This window comes from Mesoplodon bidens, assembly GCF_964165515.1.
Source record: "Mesoplodon bidens genome assembly, chromosome: 2".
NCBI classification, from domain to species: domain Eukaryota; kingdom Metazoa; phylum Chordata; class Mammalia; order Artiodactyla; family Ziphiidae; genus Mesoplodon; species Mesoplodon bidens.
Genome location: NC_138177.1, coordinates 178,439,034 through 178,457,787, shown reverse-complemented (window position 1 = coordinate 178,457,787; position 18,754 = coordinate 178,439,034). Strand labels below are relative to the sequence as shown.

Genomic DNA, 18,754 nt, shown 5'->3' with positions numbered 1-18,754 from the left:
TCTCACCAAACCTGTCATTTTTTCTCTACTCACAGGAGCAAAGATAATAGAATTAAAAAAATAATAATAATTTATTTATTTTTGGCTGCATTGGGTCTTCGTTGCTGCGCGTGGGCTTTCTCCAGTTTTGGTGAGAGGAGGCTACTCTTCGCTGCAGTGTGTGGGCTTCTCACTGCGGTGGCTTCTCTTGTTGCAAAGCATGGGCCCTAGGCTCGTGGGCCTCAGTAGTTGTGGCACACGGGCTCAACAGCTGTGGCTCGCGGGCTCTAGAGCGCAGGCTCAGCAGCTGTGGCGCATGGGCCCAGCTGCTCCGCGGCATGTGGGATCCTCCCAGACCAGAGATCGAACCCATGTCCCCTGCAGTGGCAGGTGGATTCTTAACCCCGCGCCACCGGGGAAGTCCAAGATAATAGAATTTAACGCCGATTATCTTACAGCAATAGGCTGGCATAGCCAAGCCTAAGGCTTTGCCAGAGAAAATGCTGGACATCAGCTTGTTGAGGCCATGAAAGGAAACTGGCTACTTCCAACTGCCCCAGGCACCTACACTTCCCTAGACTGCCTCCGTCTCAAACTTTACCAGGATCTGTTATCCCGACCACGAGCAGTTTGCTGAGCACATCCGCCACCACTTGCACTGCGGTCTGGCTAACCACGTGAGCGTGGCCACTGATGAGGTGGACAGAGGGCGTGAGCAGGCGGGAGCAGGTGCGGGCGGCTTCCATGCGGATCTCCTTGTGCTCGCTGTTCAGGAAGTGATCCGCACAGTGGCGGACAAACTGGGTCAGAGAGTGGCCTGGATACAAAGGCAGAGAGAAGACAGAATAAACACTGCTGCTTTGGACAGCAGGTCTGCAACTCGCTAGCTGCATTTTCCATTCCATGGCCACTAATTTAATTTTCAACAAGGTACTGACCAGCAAGATACTGACCCCAAACTTTTCTCTTAAAAATGATCTTCCAATGAGCAGAAAGGCAGAAGGGAGGTGGAAAAGGTGCTGGGAGACATACAAAAGGCATTTCCTCCCTGCCTCCATCCCAATCCTTTATCTCCTTCAAAAAGTGGATTATTTTGTTTTATTTGGACCCAGCCCTTTATATTCTCAGAGAGTAAAACAATTTTTGATCAAATTTACCTCGTCTATTTTAGTTCCCAGATTTAAATACCAAAAAGAGAGTTTGATACAGGCTGGGTTTAAATATAGCTACTTTCTATTCCTTAGAAATAGATTGGGAGGAGATATGGGGATATATGTATATGTATATGTATAGCTGATTCACTTTGTTATACAGCAGAAACTAACACACCATTGTAAAGCAATTATACTCCAATAAAGATGTTAAAAGAAAAAAAAGAGAAAAGAAATAGATTATCCTGGGTGTTAATCCGTGTAAATGGAGGAACTGCAACAGGGAAACTACTGATGCTGCAAGTACTCAGACAGCACGTCTACGCTTTTTGTACTTGTTTGTTTCCCTGGAGCCTTAACCAATACCACCTACACAATCTTACATTTCAAAAGTGTCCATTTTTCTCTACTGAAACGTACCTCCCTAAGGCATTAATGTGGGTTTATCGGTAGCTTAGAATTCCAAACTGAACTACACAGTACAGCAGTCTTGGAAATCACACCCCCACTGGAATGAAAATACCCCCAAGCCCTGCCTATACATTTTAAAGAATTCAATACCATCTCAGCCAAAGGCAGGTGACAAGGTGAGGGGGATCCATCTCTGCAGCATTAGTTCCTTGGATCAATGCATACTTTTCCTCAACACCATCTGCCCCCACCCCCTTTTCCTTTGTCTTTGTATGGGACAAAGAAACAAACGGTAGGAATTAACCATATACGGAAAGACTATAAAAGGATGAGCTGCTGTAGAACCAGCTACCCTGTCTCCAGGACAAGAGCCAGGAATTCTAGGCACCCTCATTCTTTTCTCGAGGTTCCCAGTATCACTGACTATCCTGGCAAGAGCCACCGCAATTTCTTGGTTTTTAAAAAAAATTTTTTTAACTTCAATTTTATTTATTTTTTTATACAGCAGGTTATTAGTCATCTATTTTATACACATCAGTGTGTACATGTCAATCCCAATCTCCCAATTCATCCCAGCACCCCCCTCCACCACCACTTTCCCCCCCTTGGTGTCCATATGTTTGTTCTCTACATCTGTGTCTCTATTTCTGCCCTGCAAACCGGTTCATCTGTACCATCGCAATTTCTTACCTTCAAATTCAAAACTGCCAAGAGTTCGGAGGGCAAGGGTAATGCTGCCCACATCGCTGGCCTCAGGGAGGGTCGTGAGGCCAGGGGAAGCCAGCTGATGGGCCAGGCCCTTGGGCATGCCTGGGTGCCGGAGGGGTTTGTGCATAAGGACCAGGGACAGCATCTTCAGGAGTCCATCTTGGATGTCCTTTTTCAGCTGTGGAATCTGACGGCTCAGGTCGTAGAGCACAGCTGTGAGGGCAGGGCTGAGGAAAAGGAAACCAGTCACATAAGGGGCTGGATATATGACATTTGGTCTGGTCTTGGGAAGAAACAGCCCTTCTTGTCCAGCAAGGGGATCGGGCCCCATCCCTGCTTAGTCTTTAAAGCAGAAAGGATACAATGAAATAGAATATATATCTTAAACTCTCTTGGCCTGATCCCATATTTCAAAACAATCTATGATTTTCTGGGTTTTGCCTTGAGAGAACTTGTTTACTGTAATTCAGTCCCTATGGAAAACCAAGTCTCAATAAACAATCTGGGAAGCAGATTGAGAGCATCGTCCTTATTTTATAGATGAAGAGAACAAAAGTGTAGGAAGCTTAAGCAATTTGCCCATCATAATATAAATGATAGCTGCAAACATTAACGGAGCACTTTTTTTTTTTTTTGTGGCCACGCCACATGGCTTGTGGGATCTTAGTTCCCCAACCAGGGACTGAATCAAACCCGGATCTGGGCAGTGAGAGCACTGGGTCCTAACTACCGGACCGCCAAGAAATTCCCAGTGGTGCATTTCTTATACACCCTGCACTGTACTAAGAGTGGCTATTTCGTGAACTCTTTCACTTAATCCCCACGACAAACCTAGACCATAGGAACTGCTACTGTACCCACTTTTCAGGCTAGAAAGCTGAGGCTCAGAGAAGTTAAATAATTTATTTACGATCACCCAGCTAGATAGTGATGAAACCTGGATTTGAAACTAGCCTATGAGTTTAGTGTGAGCTATCCTACCTATCCAATTTAATGTGTAAATAGCCACGCCTTGCTCTTTCAACACAGACCCAGGACCGTGGCTCAAGCCTCATACTACCCAAGCCGGGGACAGCTCAGGTGCCCGACACCCACCTCAGTCCCACCGCCAGCATGGGCTCTAGCAGCTCCTTGATGTCCTGCTGGATGCCCGGCCCCATCGCTCGGGCCAGCATGCTGATGCAGGTGAACACTGTGGCATCCACCTGCATTGCCTTCTGTCTCCTGCAGAGAACCGAAGAGTGGCTAGTTTAGACATAACGGCATTTTGTGATACCCTACCTCAAAATTACCTTGGGGCAAGGAGGGCAGGTTACCCAGGCGGGGCCACCCCATGTGGGTGTGCAGGTTACCTACTACTGCACAGGCCAGGGGCCCATCACACTGTAGTCACTGCAGACTTGGATATTTAAAACAAATGACCAGCAGATGGCAGTAAAGTCTCTTGAGGAAGGGGCCCCACTTCAGAATTCACACAAAAGGCACCATGTGGCTTAGTGTGGTGCTGGCCAAGGTCCCTATTTAGGAAGCAAACTGAACAACGTGCACATTGGGGACCACGAGTGCAGGGCACAGCCATCATATGAGAAGAAATTCTTCTCCCTATGAGGAGAAGGCTGGGCTTGAAACGGGCGAGGCTCATTAATTCACCAGCGCAAGCCTCGCTACTAACACACAGGGAACAATGAAGACACGATTCTAATGAACACGGACCTCCTAAGACTTAGAGGAGATTCCCCAGCCTCGCCACCTTGCAGGGTGCTGAAGGTCTTTATCATATTTTATTCACTGGGACGTTTCAAGAGGTAGGATAACGTATCCAACTTCAATGATAACGAAAAAGGTGACCATTAGGTCCCCTCAGTTCCAGTCTAGGAACCCTCGCTTTAGTTGTTATCAAAATCAGACCTTTGAAAGCCAGAGAAAAGAACAAAACTAGGAGATTCCCAGTAAATAATATCGAGAACAGCACCGGTATCTAACACGTTCACAGGTATTCAACCTCCCCAAATATTTACATCCATGTCACTTCATCTGGGAAAGGCTGGAACTCAACTGAGGAAGGGCTATATTATATGATTTGCTGGTTAGTGACGCAGAGAACAGGCTTCAGCCCCATGGAAACTGGGATGGAGCATCCTCCCTCTCCAGCCAAATGGGGTGGAAGATGAAATCATAATAGAGATGCTTACTTATGGGCAAAGTCCTTAGGAGGCAGGGCTGCTCGGATGATGTCCAGCACACGAGGTAAGTAGACCGTAAACTCAGACCTCACAGCCACAGAAAGTAGCCCCAGGGCTTGGAAGGCTGCTGTCCGTTCCTTCTCCTTCTTGACACAGCTTAGGACATGGTTCATGGTATCCTGGAGGTACTGGGTATCTGAGCACAGAAACGACAAAGTGTATATGGCTCAAGGTGAGGGGTGGTCTACATATGAAAGGTCAAAGTTCCTATAAAACACTTAAATTTAAGAATAAATTAAGAAAGCTTGTTGGAAAGATATTAAGAAGAATTTAGAGAATGCACTAACCAAACTCTTTGCTTGATAATCACTCCTCTGATACAGCTCTTAGAAATATTAGAAATATAAGCTGTTTTTCCTTTAATTAAAAAAAACACAAAAACTTAAAAGTGTCTCTAAAACAATATTGCATTAATTATCCCCATTAGCATTATATTTTGAGGGACAGATTACATGCTTTTGTTTAAGAAATATATGTTAAACCTTGGTTAAAAACAAAGAGAGGATCGTCTAAGCTATTTTATATTATCTGGAAATTTAAAGTAATATTGAAAACTGTTTGCAATAAACAGGCTATTCCATTCAGCTTAGGCCTAGAAATCACTTTGCTATCACCTAGAGACTTCTGTTACAGTTATATTTAATAGAACAAGATTTAGTCTGTAATTTGGAAAGCCACATATGTGTTTTCATTAAGTTTACAAAAGCCAGTGTGCATGGGTAGGTGATTCTTGGGCAGTTTAAGCTAAAGTGCTACGACTCTTCAGAAGGCTGGTATTTCCTGCCTCTTGCCCCTCTTCCATTTCTTCTCTTCCGTCTTTCTGGCCTCAAGTCCGTGCACCAGCAGCACATACAAGCAAGACCACGCATCCGGTAGAAAGTGAGGGGTGTTCAAGGCCATCAGGCCCAGATTTAGGAGACAGTGAACTAGACTCCCAAACAGCACACATACAGCACTGCATTTATGCTATCGAGAAATGTCTTCTCTCACAGCTCACGGTCCAATGCCGTTGAAGCATGCTGGAGCTTGAAAACAGTCAGAGACCAAGGTGATACAACTCTCAAATCAGAGTGCACCAACGAGAAAAATGGGACCTTTGCAGGGCAGGACAGCGTTTCAGCAGGAAATGATCTTAAATCAAGAAGGTAATTTCCTTTTCCAGACTTAGCACCCCAAGAGATTAGGAATCTGACATTGCTTGAGATTCCAGCCCAATCCTAGGGGGAGTATTTTTGATATTCCCAAAGCTTGCATCATCAGGAAGCGCACGCAGTGACTTCCAAACTGCAAGCTTTAAAAAAGTGGCGCTTTCCCAATGAGACTGTACTTATGGGGGCTGCCCAGGCTGAATTTCCAGAACATATTTTAGTATATTATTTAATAAAACAACAAAAACTCACATCAAAAGAACAAACCTAGGGGCCCCTCTGAGCCTTTGTGTCCTGCTGCTAGGCCGTCTTTTGAACTTACTGAGGTAACCGCCTCTACAGCATGCCAGACTTTGATCAGATTTGGCCTAGTTATTATTCTCTTTTGAGCCACAGACTTTCAAACCAAGATCATTTAAAGCTCTACTGAATAGGGGCATGTCTGTTCATTAAAAAAGAGAAAAGCTGCTGGGTACCAGGTGAGAAGAATGGAAAACTGAAAAAATATGGGTGATTCTCATTATATCCCTTCTCTCTGGTTCAGTGATTTTATGTGGCTAATCGTCTCATCCTCTCGTAACACCTATTCTCACACCCAGCACATTTACCACCTCACCGGCTGCATTTCTCTGCTTTCATCTGAGCTGGGTGGTGTGAAATGAGTCTGTGCTAGGGAACGGCACCTGCTGAGGGTCAGGCTGGCCTTTCATTTCCCATCCTGCCTCTCACCGGGTCCTGAACGCTTATTAAGCATGCACCATAGTGAAGAGGAAAGAGATGGAGGGCCGGGGTCTCTACACTCAGCAAGGAGGGAGGTGAGACAAGGACACTAAGTATGAACAGGCAACTGGAGTATTATTATAATTTTCACCTTTATCTTGTTTCTAAAATGGCTCTGAAATAGCTAGGGGAAGCAGCAACAATAATGGTTTCTATTTCTTGGAGCTTACTGTGTCAGGCACTTAGAGAGGTGCCTAGACATTAAAGCAGCTCATCTTGTGAGGCAAGGACTGTCACTCTAATTTGACAAGTCAGGAAGTGGAGGCCCGGGAAGGTCAAATAACCTGCCCCAAACCTCACAGTTAAGAACAGAGGCAAGATTCACCCCAGGTCTGATGACGCCAAAGCCTTTCCACAGCTGGGGGTTGTAACGGAAGAGGAAAAGCACGTTTCTAGCTAGAGTGACCCAGCAAGGCCTCAGGGAGAAACCAGTGTCTGAGCTGGGCCAGCTTCAGGAGCCAGGAATTCACACCGCCCAGTGGGAACAGGGCAAGAATTCAGGAATTCGGGAACCCAGTCTATTACCCGTGAAACCAGCCTCTGAAGTATCCGGTCCTTCCTCCCTGTGAGGGGGCGGCAGCCCGATGCCCACCTCAGGAACAGACACAGGACTGTCCCCGGATCCTCCCTGCCCCACAGACTGGACGCTGCACACCACTGAAACCCAAACTGCCCTTCCTGTGGTCTCTCAGAAGTCCATTCATGAATGTGCTGGCTTCCACACACGAGAACTTGCCTGGCTCTAGAAGTGCCTCTCTGCCAGCACATTCGCATTGTTCCTGTGTTTGCTGCCTCAGACATTTACAGAAAACCTGAACTAGATGCCACTGAAGCTGGATAGAGGCAAGAGACCAGAGACTAGCCCCTCAGCAGGCACTGCTTCAAATGAGAAGCAGACATAACTTTCTGGCACCTCGTCTTCTCTGTTTAATTACCCTTGAATGGGTAATGACATGACACGTCCATGGACATCCTCACCTGTGAAGGCAGACGGTCGGAAGGCAGCCAAGCGGGGCAACAAATTCAGGATTGTCATTTGAATCAGCGAGTTCTTGCTATTCCTGCACTTCAGCACCCACTGGCACACCTGAGACAGGAAGCACACAGGGTTGGCAAAGGAAAGGGAGGCGTGGAGCCTGGGAGAAGAGGGAGCGGACCTCCTGCCACTGACCTGATCAAATTTCTCCTCCATCAAGTCTCTGCAGCAGCGACTCTCCACCAGGGTGGACTTCGCTGGGCTGGGGGAAGCCCCGAAGCCCATGAGGCCTTGGTGAGAGCTGTACCCCAGCAGTCCCACCAAGGCGTTTGACTGCTGGGGCTGCATGGCCTGGAAACTGGTGAAGGGGGTGATGTGACGAGGTTTCGTTCCGAAGCCCATGAGATCCTTGCAGTACTTGTCGTGTACCAACTGCTGCTGTGTGATTTCTTCCATTTCTTCTCTCAGGCGCTATATACGTGGGGGAAAAGTCACCTTTACTTACAAGCGGCATTTGCCTAGGCACCAGGGAGTCTGCCGACAACACGAGCCCAACCCCGAAACGCAAGTCTTCCCACAGTGGGCGGCGGCCACTCTTCATCTCTAGGATTCGATTTCCCCAGAACCTTGCAGGGGGCCTGAACCTGTTCTAATTTAGGCAGAAGAGCACCACCTACTGAACAATGAAGAAGCAGCAGGGGTCTGGCCCCCAAGAACCCCCTACCCCACCCTTGGTTTGGGAAAGCTGACTTGCGGATGGCTGTGACAACAGACCTAGGATCTAGCAACGGCGCCTCCCGCGAGGGCGAGGGGCAGCCCCAGGCCCGTCCTGCGAAGGACGCTCTGCTCTCCCTCTTCTCACCGGAAACCCAGGTAGAGACAACTGAGGCAAGTTAATTTTCTCAGAGTCCTAGGAATTCCATACGAGGCATGGAGGACACTGACTGGCTGAGAACCCCCATCTCTTACCTATTCAAAGGTCTGCTTAATAACTCATTCTCCAGCTTTCCAAATTGAGAAAGATACAAACCAATTAATTTCCAAACTTCTAAACTCTTTCCACAGCTATTTTCATTTTTCAGAATATCTTATCCACTATTCTTGTCAAGGTCACCAGTACTCTTAGGCTGCTAAATCGAATGGTCTGCAGCATCTGATCCAACTTAGTGTTTCCTCCTCCTTGAAACCCTTTCTTCTCTTGGCTCCTTGGACCCTGAGCTTTGCTGGCGCCCCACCCCCACCCCTGCTGCGGCTCCTTCTCGGTCTCCCTTGGTTCTTCCTCATCTCCCAACCTCAGGTTCTCAGCCCCCATCTCTCCTCCAACTATCCTAGCTCCCTGGGGGTCCTCATCCAGTCTCACGACTGGAAATAACAGCTACATGCCAATGACCTCCCCAATCTGTCTCTCTTGCTCAGATCTCTCCCCGAAGCTACTCAGTAACTCCGCTCACAGACGCCCAACACGCATCTTAAACTTAACACGTTCAAAAGCAAACTCCTGACCTTCTACCCCAGACCTGTTCCTCCCATCTCAGTAGATGGCAACTCTACCCTTCTAGTTGCTCAGGCCCCAAACCTTGATCCTTCCTTCTCTCCTATCGACCTCCAAATCCCAAATTCAGAATCCAGCCCCCCTTGTACCCCGACAGCTCCCACTACTGCTGAGATGCTGCAGTTCCCCCCTGACTAGACTCCTGGCCTCAGCCCTGGCCCCTCCCGTAATCCATTCCCAGCACAGTCTGTACAGGGGCGACTGAGACCCTAGGTGACGAGCCCCCTCCCTGCCCCAGGGATCCCCCCAACCCCACCTCCCAGCTCCTCTCACTCAGCTCTGTCCCAACGGCAGTACTGCTCCCTTCATAAAGCAGCACGCTCCTGACACGGGGCCTCATGCTTCCAGGACCAGCGGTCTGGAAGAAAGCTCATCCCCAGATGTTTGTATGGCTTTTTTCTTACCTCCTTCGTGGCTGTGTCCAAACATCATCATATTTTAAAATGTAATCCATGCTAGTATCCCCTATTCCTTTTCCCTGCCCTACTTTTCTCCACAGCACTTATCACCATATGCTACACTATGTATTTTTACTTATTTATGTACTGTCTGCCTCCCCTTGCTAGGATGTACTGTTTTATTCATTGCTGCCTTATTCTTCTAGCTCTTAGGACATGGTATAGCTGGCCCATAGTAGGTGCTCAATTAGTATTTGTTGAATGAATGAAAAAGTTATGAAATTATAACACCTTACATTTGGATAGTTCTTTATAATTTACAAAGCACCATCACAAGTACTATTTCATTTAAACCTATCAGTTAGGTGATATTGCCCTGTTTTACTGGAAGAAAACAAAGATCCCAGAGCTGTGTGGGGTACAGTGGAAAGTACCACATTATACTCGGGTGGGGAAAACTCTGAGGGTGACCACTTACGGAACGCCCACTAGGTATCAGGTGTTGTGCTAAGCACCTCACATATATTTAGAAACCTCACAGAAGCCCAATGAGGTGGATAAAATCCCCATTAAAATTGAGGAAAATAAGGAGGGAAAGTAATTTACCCAAGTCACACAGTATAGAGAGGAGCGGGGATCCAAAGCCAGACTCGCTGTGCTTCTACACATACCGCAGCACACGCTGCTCCCACATCCAGGGCACAGCCATCACCAAATGATCGCTGGGGCTAGGGAAGCAGGAAGCCCTGGGGTGAAAGTCCACACCAACCAGTTCCCCAGAGGAAGACTCACAGGTGGGGCTCTACCTCCCAGATACACCCTGAATCTGGTGTCAGCAGATTGACCCTGAATCTACTTTTGTGTCTACACTGCCAGTGCCAGTCGAAGCCACCACCACTGCTCGCCCAGGTGACTGCAATCGCCTCCTGGGGCCGCCGTGAGAACAGGACCTCTAGCTACAAGGAGTGTAACCGACCCAGGGCCCCAGCTGCTACTCTGAAATCCACGGCCACGTCTGGGCCAAGGCCACACTTTCCACGAGCTGCTTCTAGCCGACAACGAACACAGTAGGAAGGCTACGGTGGGCCTCCTCCTGACGGCCAGTTCTGGCCTGAGGACCCTGTGATGGCTCCGCACAGCAGACTAGGGTGCTTCCATCCAACTGCTCTTCCCGCTCTTGTTCTCTCGGGGTCGGATACACACTGAGGCCTGATGGTTCTCCCAGCCTCTCCCAGCTCCCTCCCCATTTTCTCTCAAAGTTTATTTCCCTAATACAGTCCTTGCACTTTTAAGCCCATCTCGGCAGCTGCTTCTTGAGCCAGCACACCTCCTACCTCACCTCCCTGCCTCCCTTCCTGCCTCTCCACAAGCTCTTCCCCACAAGTAGCCAACGACTGTTAAAGATGGATGCCATCACGTCACCCTGTGGACACAGCCCCGTGAGGAGAACGGGAGCCAGTAGGGGCCACGAGCTGTGAGGCCCCGGGTGCGGCCCCTCCCGCCCTCTCCCTTGCTCGCGGTGCACCAGCCACACTTCCCTTCCCGCCTGAACGTATCAAACTCTCTTCCACCTCAAAGTCTCTGCCTGGAGCACCACCTCCCTGCCCGCTGCAAGGCTGGCTCCTCCATGTCACGTGGTCTCAGCTCAAACGGCACCAACCTCAGGGAGGGAGTCCCCACACCCCCGTCACCCACCACCCCACTTCCCCACAGAACCTGCTGCTACCTGCAATGTTCCTATTTATTGGTCTACCGCCTGCTCCCCCGGCAAAGCGTCAGCTCTTCGAGGACGAGGATCTCGCCTGTCTCGCTCCCAGAACGGCATGTGAGAAGACGGGACCCCCTCAGGCGCGCTTCTCACCTCTCCCTCCATGCTGCTGATGCGAACCAGCTCGTTGAGGATCAGTAAGGCTCCGTGGATCCGATCATCGCGATTCATGCCCTTCTCCTTGGCCAAGGTCTCGTCAAACCCCTTCTCTGCTTCCTCAAACGTGTGCTATGGAGAGATACAGAATGCCTAAATGACCCAACGTCCAGAGTTAGAAAGCAACCCCACCCATCTATATGGGGGGTTCTGAGGTTACCACGCCTGCTAAGGGCCTCGTGTCGGTGTCACCAACAATCCTAACTCACTGAGCTCTCTCGTTTCATTTAGCTTCAACTCTCACAATACCATGAGGGAGATACCACTACCACCCCTACTTAATAGAGAAAAAACAAGAGGCTCAAAGAAGCTAAGTGACTTGTCCAAGGTCACAGAGCGGCCAAGACGAGAACCCAGGTCTTCAATCCCAGGTTCCCATGTTCAGGGCTCTTTTTGTAGGACAAGGGTCCTTAGCAGGTTCACTTGGCAGCGGCAGTCAGCACAGGACTCACGATACTAGAGGAGCACCGGCATCTCTCCAGAGACGCCCATATTTCTATACTTTAACATCTCTGAAAAAAGATGTCTTACAATTGTTGATAAGAAGGCAGTGAGTTTAACGGGCACTATAGTCCCACTCTTAGTGGTACGTAAAGCAATGGTGTGGCTACCGATAAATCTTCGCTTTCGTGAAAATAACTACTGATTCATACTGAGCTTAAAATACCATGGGAGGGCCTCCCTGGTGGCGCAGTGGTTGAGAGTCTTCCTGCTGATGCAGGGGACGCGGGTTCGTGCCCCGGTCCGGGAGGATCCCACATGCTGTGGAGAGGCTGGGCCCGTGAGCCATGGCCGCTGAGCCTGCGCGTCCGGAGCCTGTGCTCCGCAACGGGAGAGGCCACAACAGTGAGAGGCCCGCGTACCGCAAAAAAAAAAAAAAAAAAAAAAAACCATGGGAGACCAAAGCAGACAGGATACTTGCTCTTTGACAAGGGGCCTGCTGCTGCCCTGTAGGCCCGGTGATACTCTACGCAAATGTGCTTTGCTGGAGGTTGGGATGGAACCATCTCCTCACCCTGTACCACTGTGGCTTCTGCATCTCCTTCGGCTCCCGCTGGGTGGTGAGGATCAGACAGGCACGAAGTGCGGCCACAGCTCCCTCACGGATGGCCTGCTTGGGGTCCCACACGGCCACAAAAATATTGTCAAAGAAGGGCTGCACTTGCTGGAAGAAGAAGGTGGGGACGCTGATGGCCAGCTCCCGAAGAACCAGGACCTGGGAGAAAAGGCACAGAGAACTTTCATCTGGGTCAGAGTCTTGTTCTCTCAGGAACACAGCCTCCTGTCATCCTAGAGCCTACATACACTAGGAGAGGAGCACACTTGCCCACTCTTCTAGCTCAGAAGTTCTGGGGACCTAGGAAGGAGAGTGAAGTTGATCAAACATCTCAGTGTCCATTATCCCAGGGTGTTTAGAAGCAGAATGCTTGCCATGTTAGGACACAAGTTCTGAAGGGGCAGACGTGTTTAATGCTTTGTACAAGCTCTACTGATAGCTTAGAATGTGCCCGAAATACAGCAGGCATTCAATAAACATTGTATTGAATGAATGAATAAGCCTGTTTAATATTTAATCTTGCTATTAGCTTCATCTGACCCTGGAAAAACTGAAGGTTCGGAGGCTGCCCCAAGTTACAGAGTGTGGAAGTAGCACCAGGGTCCACGCGTGGGCCCCTCACCCAGGCAGGCTCCCTCCTTGCGCTGCTGTCCCCGAAGAGGGAACCGACTGGAAAGGATCCAACTGAAGCTTCTGATCCCCATCACATTCATTCCTAGATTCTCTCTTAAGGACAGACTCTCCCCCATCTCACGGCCTGGATTCCTAGCCCATCACACCAGCCTCTTTCAGGGATGAGCCTCAGAAAGCAATGAGTATGTGCGTCTAGAAGAAGAGGATACGAAGCCACCACTTCCTCAAATGAAGAACAGCCAACGGGAAAGAGGAAGTCTGGACTACGTACCGACCGATCAATAAATGACTAAAAAATAAACAGGAAAGGCCTGGGAGAAGGCAGGCCAACTCCCCCAGCGTGGGGAGTGAGCCCCTCCCCTGCTCTTCTCTTCAGCCCAGTACTCCCATTTTCCCACGGGATATGGAGGGACCTTGACAGAGGGATCCTGCAGACAGCGCGGTTGCCTGGGGCTTTGTAAGCCTCTTGGCTTGTGGCTTCTTCTTGCCTACGGCTGAGGGGGTGCCTTCTGCCTGGGAGGCATTTTTGATTCTGGAAAACTGGAGGTCAGGATAAGCACTGCACATAGGGCTGCCTCTCAAGCAACAAGAGAACGTTAAGCCTCCTCTCCAGGTACGGAGCTCAGGGTGAAGAGAGAAAGGGATTCAGGACAGAACCGAAGGCCACCAAGAAGCCCAGTGCCTTTGCCTGGAGTGTCCCCTGTCATTCTTTGCCTTTCAGGGACCTGAGCACATCGCGTGAAGGACCCCGACACGGAGCCACCACTCGCCATGCACTCACAGCCGCATGTCTCCGGCCCTCGTTGCGGTCAGCACCCAGCCATTCCAAGGCTCGCTTCACCTCAAACTCCACATACTCAGCGGTAAAAGTGTCCCCTGCCATGGCGAGGCGACCGATGGCCTTGGATGCCATTTCCATGACAACTGGGTCATTGGAGGGGAGGAGGTTCCGAAGGTAGTTAGCAAATCTTCCAATTCGGGTGGCATTCCCACCTTCCACTCCTATGAGGCTGGCTGGAAAAGAGAGGAAAGCAAAAGGTGAGGAAGGGCACACGCTGTCCAGGAAAGTATGCTGCCTTCAGACGAAAGCTAGCCAGTGACCGCTTCCTTTTACTTTAAGTGCAGACTGCAATTTCCAGACAGTAAGGATGCAAATAATTTTCATCTTAACCAACAGATTTCATATTTGTGCCAGAACTACTCATATAAAGCAAAATAACCTCATTTTAGTATATATAATTTGTTTTCCCAAGAAGAAAAGGAAAACAAACTGGGACTGAATAATAGTTCACAGGATGGAAGACCAGTCCCTGGAGGTTGAAAATTACCTGCCTTTCATTCACTGCACCCCAACTCTACTTTTCTATTCGTAAGCCCCACTATGCCAAACTTTGCTCTACAGAGAAACCAGAGCCTGCATTTTTGCCGTGGAGAGAAAGCAGGCTTCTAGTTTCAGTTCAGGCACACTGGCCCTAGAAAAGTCGCTTAACAGTTCTGAGATTCCATATCTGAAAAAACCTGCTTTGTCGATGTCCCAGGACTATTGCTAGAATTAACAGCTGGATAAGTACACTGAAAGCCACAAGTCTCCTTAAAATTCATTAAACAAATGTGAACTAAGTGTCCAGTAAGAAGCAGACCCAGGGTGCAGTAGACACAAAGCTGAAGAGTCCTTTATTCCCAGTTCTCACCTTACCAGAAACTCTGTCCTTACCTATGGCCAAGATGCCACCTTTCCTCTCATTGGCATCTGAGCTGGAAACCAGTTCAAAAATGTGATGGTTCAGCTGATCATAGAAGCGAGTAGACTCTTCTTGACTCATCTACAAAAGAAGATGTACTCAGAACAGTTTCTAATGTCTCCCTGGTGGTGGGGTGGCTTCCAAAGACTAGGACCTGAGAGGCAGCCAGGAGGTACAGTTCTAGCCAAAGATGACATGGCTACTGCCTATTTCTATAGTTTTAAACTGAAGAGCAGTTCATCAGTGTATTTAACAAATACTTATCGAGTATCTACTCCTCTGCAGGCCATGTCCTGTCCTAGAGTCTACCTAGTACCAAGGGTATAAGAATAAACAAGACATTGTCCCTGACCTCAAGTCTGGTCTCTATTTAGAAAGCCCCAGGACTTCCCTCGTGGCACAGTAGTTAAGAATCTGCCTGCCAATGCAGGGGACACGGGTTCGATCCCTGGTCCGGGAAGATCCCACATGCCACGAAGCAACTAAGCCCGCGAGCCACAACTACTGAGCCTGCGTGCCTAGACCGCGAGCTCCGCAACAACAGAAGCCACAGCAATGAGAAGCCCCCGCGCCGCAAGGAAGAGCAGCCCCCGCTCAACGCAACTAGAGAAAGCCTGCACACAGCAGTGAAGACACAACACAGCCAAAAATAAAAATAAATAAATAAAAATTAAGGAAAAAAAAAAAAGAAAGCCCCAAGCAACCAACTAGTCAAACCCATCCCAACCACTGTTATCAGGCAGAAAGAGTGGAAGGTCTGGAATGTGGCACGAAAAAGAAAAAAAATGAAAAGAAGCAGCCGACTCCTAAAATATCACAACATAGGAAACGCCACAGAAATGTGTAACTGCAAAGGAACCTGCCCATTCTACAGACATGAGAAATCGGTGCCTTTCTAAAATGGAACCTCTGCATTTTTCGAATCCTCACTTAGCTGTCAAGAGGCATCTAAACCAGGGATGGTATATGTAACCCCAACACTCCATGATGAACGGCCCCGAACCACAGCAATCCCAACCTCTCGGAGCTCCATGGTGACATAGTGCTGGAGCTCCTTGGCGGCTTTGGCCCTGGTCTCCTCATTCCGGCTCTTCAGGCCGCTGGCAAACTGCTGCAGGACGCTCACATTGCTGGATGCGGTGGTAGTTGTGGCAGCGGCGGCAGGGCCGGTTCCAAGCATCTTGCCCTGAGGTTCTTCGGAGAGAAGCTGCCTTTAATATTCTGAATAACAAACCATGGCGATGAACTCATTTATGGCCCCAGCTCCTCAACACAGATCTTCACCCTATCCATGTCAGGCTGGGGATCCTAAAAAGGTTGGGATACCTCACTAAAAACATGCAGAGAGACTTGATTCATTCAACAATGACTGATGTTTAAAAGAGGCAGCATAGGAGAGAGGGTCAAATTATGGGCTGTGCTGCCAGACTACCTGGGTGTGAATCCAGTCCAAAATTATACACCTTGAGGAAAGATACTTAAAATGTCTTAGTTTCCTAAACTGTAGTAAGAGGGTAACAATACCTAACTCATAGGATTGATGTGAGGATTAAATGAGTTAACACACTAAACAGTTAAACAGTTAAAAAGTGCTTAAAGTAGTGCCAGGCACACAGGGAGTTCTTAATAGTTGTTAGCTATGATTATCATCATGACTAATATGTACATGGCACAGAGTCAGGTACTAGAGGTGGGGAGGTAGAGAGAAAATAAAGCATGCCTAAGACTGTCCTTTTCCTCCAGGAGTTCAATTTAAAGAGGGAAATTGGTTATTATTCTGTAGCAGCACTGCCCAATAGAAATAGAAGCCACAAATGTAAAAATAACTTTAAATTTCCTTGTAGCCATATCGAAAAGGTAAAAAGAAACAGGCAAAATTAATACATTTTATTTAATCCGATACATCCCAAATATCATTTCAACATGTTATCAATATAAAAATTATTGATCTATTTTTCTATTCTCTTTTTTGTACTGAGTCTCCAAAATCTAGTGTGCATTTTACACTTAGGGTAATCTCAACTTGGACCAATCACATTTCAAGTGCTCTAAGCCACACGTGGCTGATGGTTATTGTATAGGACAGCGCAGTTCTATAGAACATTAGGACTTGGAATGTGCTCTAAAAAAGACTGATTCGTTTCCGAGATCACTCATTCATTCCTCACTTATGCCCTGTCCCTTCCCTCAATAAGCTTACAGTCTAGGGGGAAATACAAATAATCAGGCGACCACAATAAAGTGGCCATGAGAGCGCTCTGGCAGACTGCTATGGCAGTAACATATGCACCTATCCTAGGTATGTCCAGATTATATTAGAAAATCAAGTTTTCAAAATTTCTTATTTTTCAAAGAATTTGTGAAATGCAGAGAGAGAGAGAGAGAAAAAAAAAACAAGGAATAATTGGTTCTGAAAAGCTTTTAAATACTCCAGTGCCGAGAAGAGTGCAGAAGGAAGTGTCAGCCTTCAGGGGAGAGGAAACCCAAGGACTCCAGTTGAGAAAACCACAGAGTGTGTGCGCTTGTCTGGGGGAGGAAGGCTAGCAAGGAATTTCCAGTCTCAGGAAGGAACCAGCACATCTTTATAAGGTCTAAGGCCCACAGGCCATCTGCTCCAGAGAGAATTCAATTAAAATACTAGAAGTTAAATCCGAAGGGTCTTGGCGAGGGCTTACTGAAGTTAAAGTCAGGTGGGGTCGGGGGAAGCAGAGAGGATGAAACTCTGGGATGGAACCAAGCTCAGCTCCGGGGAATGGGTTCTTGAGAGGCCTCCACGGTGGAGCGCAAGGGGCTGACACTGACGTTGGTCCTCTTTGAGGACAATCTGTAGGGGGCTCTGAGGAAGGGGTGACTGATGGGCAAGGAGACCCAAAGGCGCCCCAGCAATACAGGAGCTGATGGGCCGGCCTTCGTGGCGCCAGAGACGCACAGCAGGCTAAAGGGTTCGGTGGTTTCCTGCGGGTTCGGGAGGAGGTGGGCGTTGCCTCGGGGGTGCGGGTCCCGGGCTCAGGCGGCGCCCAACTCCGTGGGGGCCAGTACTGAGGGGACCCCACGTCCCAGACGGACGACTTCCCGGGGTCCCCCCACGGACCAGGTTGACCGTGGGTCTGGAAATTCCGCCGCCTTGGAGGGGTCGGTGCCAGGTCCCAGACTCACCGCGCGGCTTCGGCCAAGGCCTCAGCTGCTGCCGCCAGCGCCGGTACCGCCGCTTCAGGCCCCCGGCCCCACCACCCGCCTTCCCCGCTGTCCTCTAAGCCGGGCGGGAGGGAAGGCGGGCTCCCAGCCCTAAGGACCAATCGACGGGCGTAAGGAGAAGATGGAGTGGAACATCGGCCAATAGTCATTAAGGAGAAGTGAGGCTTCGGGACCCGGCTTCTCAAGGGGGCGGGGACTGTTCAAATAGACAAACCCCATGGCCAGTGGCAGGCGAAAGGAGGCTTAGGTCCACTCGGGAGAACCAATCGGTCATGAGTTGACTTCAGTCACTTCCACGCACACATCCGGTGCATCGCTACTATAATTCCCCTCTGCACCTGGGCTGTGGAGGTACGCATTCCGCTCTCTGGGTACCGTGGAATGGCACCACGAGGCGGTAAACGGAGGTTCGCGACCCCGCCGGATTTAATTTTCGAGACCAGAGTGTGAGCGATGCCAGCGCCTTGTAATCACTGGAGAAAAAGAAGTGGAATTTTCGGACTAGCGCTACTTGTGCATCCGTGATTTCTCTTTTGTGAAATGTAATACGCATTTGAAAGCGTTTTTAGATTTCCCCACTTTTCCAAAATTATCTAGCTCACGAGATCATTCGCGAAAAACCGTAGACAAGTTTTAGCTAAATAAGGTGCTCGTAAACAAATAATTTCAAAGTAGTATCATTTAAAAAACATCCTTTCCAAAATCAATAGCAAAAATGGAATTTGACTACATCTCTTTTTTAAAAAAATCACGGTCTGTTTATTATAGTAAGCATTGAAAATTCCTAAATACCTCACAGTAGGAGTCAGATTAAATAAAATATAGTAATTTATATTAAGGAAAATGTAGGTAGCCAT

General features: G+C 48.7%; 1 protein-coding gene across 1 annotated transcript in view; it reads right to left on the bottom strand.

The window, feature by feature from the left end:
• The window catches only part of MTOR (mechanistic target of rapamycin kinase), a 121,365-nt gene extending 103,413 nt beyond the window's left edge, over positions 1-17,952 (bottom strand). Inside the window, exons 1-12 of the mRNA XM_081220781.1 lie at positions 17,859-17,952; positions 15,721-15,896; positions 14,675-14,783; positions 13,742-13,974; positions 12,286-12,486; positions 11,208-11,342; positions 7,592-7,867; positions 7,399-7,507; positions 4,442-4,628; positions 3,345-3,473; positions 2,232-2,476; positions 581-796 (exon numbers count right to left, since the gene is read on the bottom strand). Of these exons, the coding sequence (XP_081076907.1) occupies positions 581-796; positions 2,232-2,476; positions 3,345-3,473; positions 4,442-4,628; positions 7,399-7,507; positions 7,592-7,867; positions 11,208-11,342; positions 12,286-12,486; positions 13,742-13,974; positions 14,675-14,783; positions 15,721-15,882 (2,002 nt within the window). The 5' untranslated portion in view covers positions 15,883-15,896; positions 17,859-17,952. The remainder of the gene's footprint in view (positions 1-580; positions 797-2,231; positions 2,477-3,344; positions 3,474-4,441; positions 4,629-7,398; positions 7,508-7,591; positions 7,868-11,207; positions 11,343-12,285; positions 12,487-13,741; positions 13,975-14,674; positions 14,784-15,720; positions 15,897-17,858) is intronic.
• Positions 17,953-18,754: the final 802 nt, after the last annotated feature.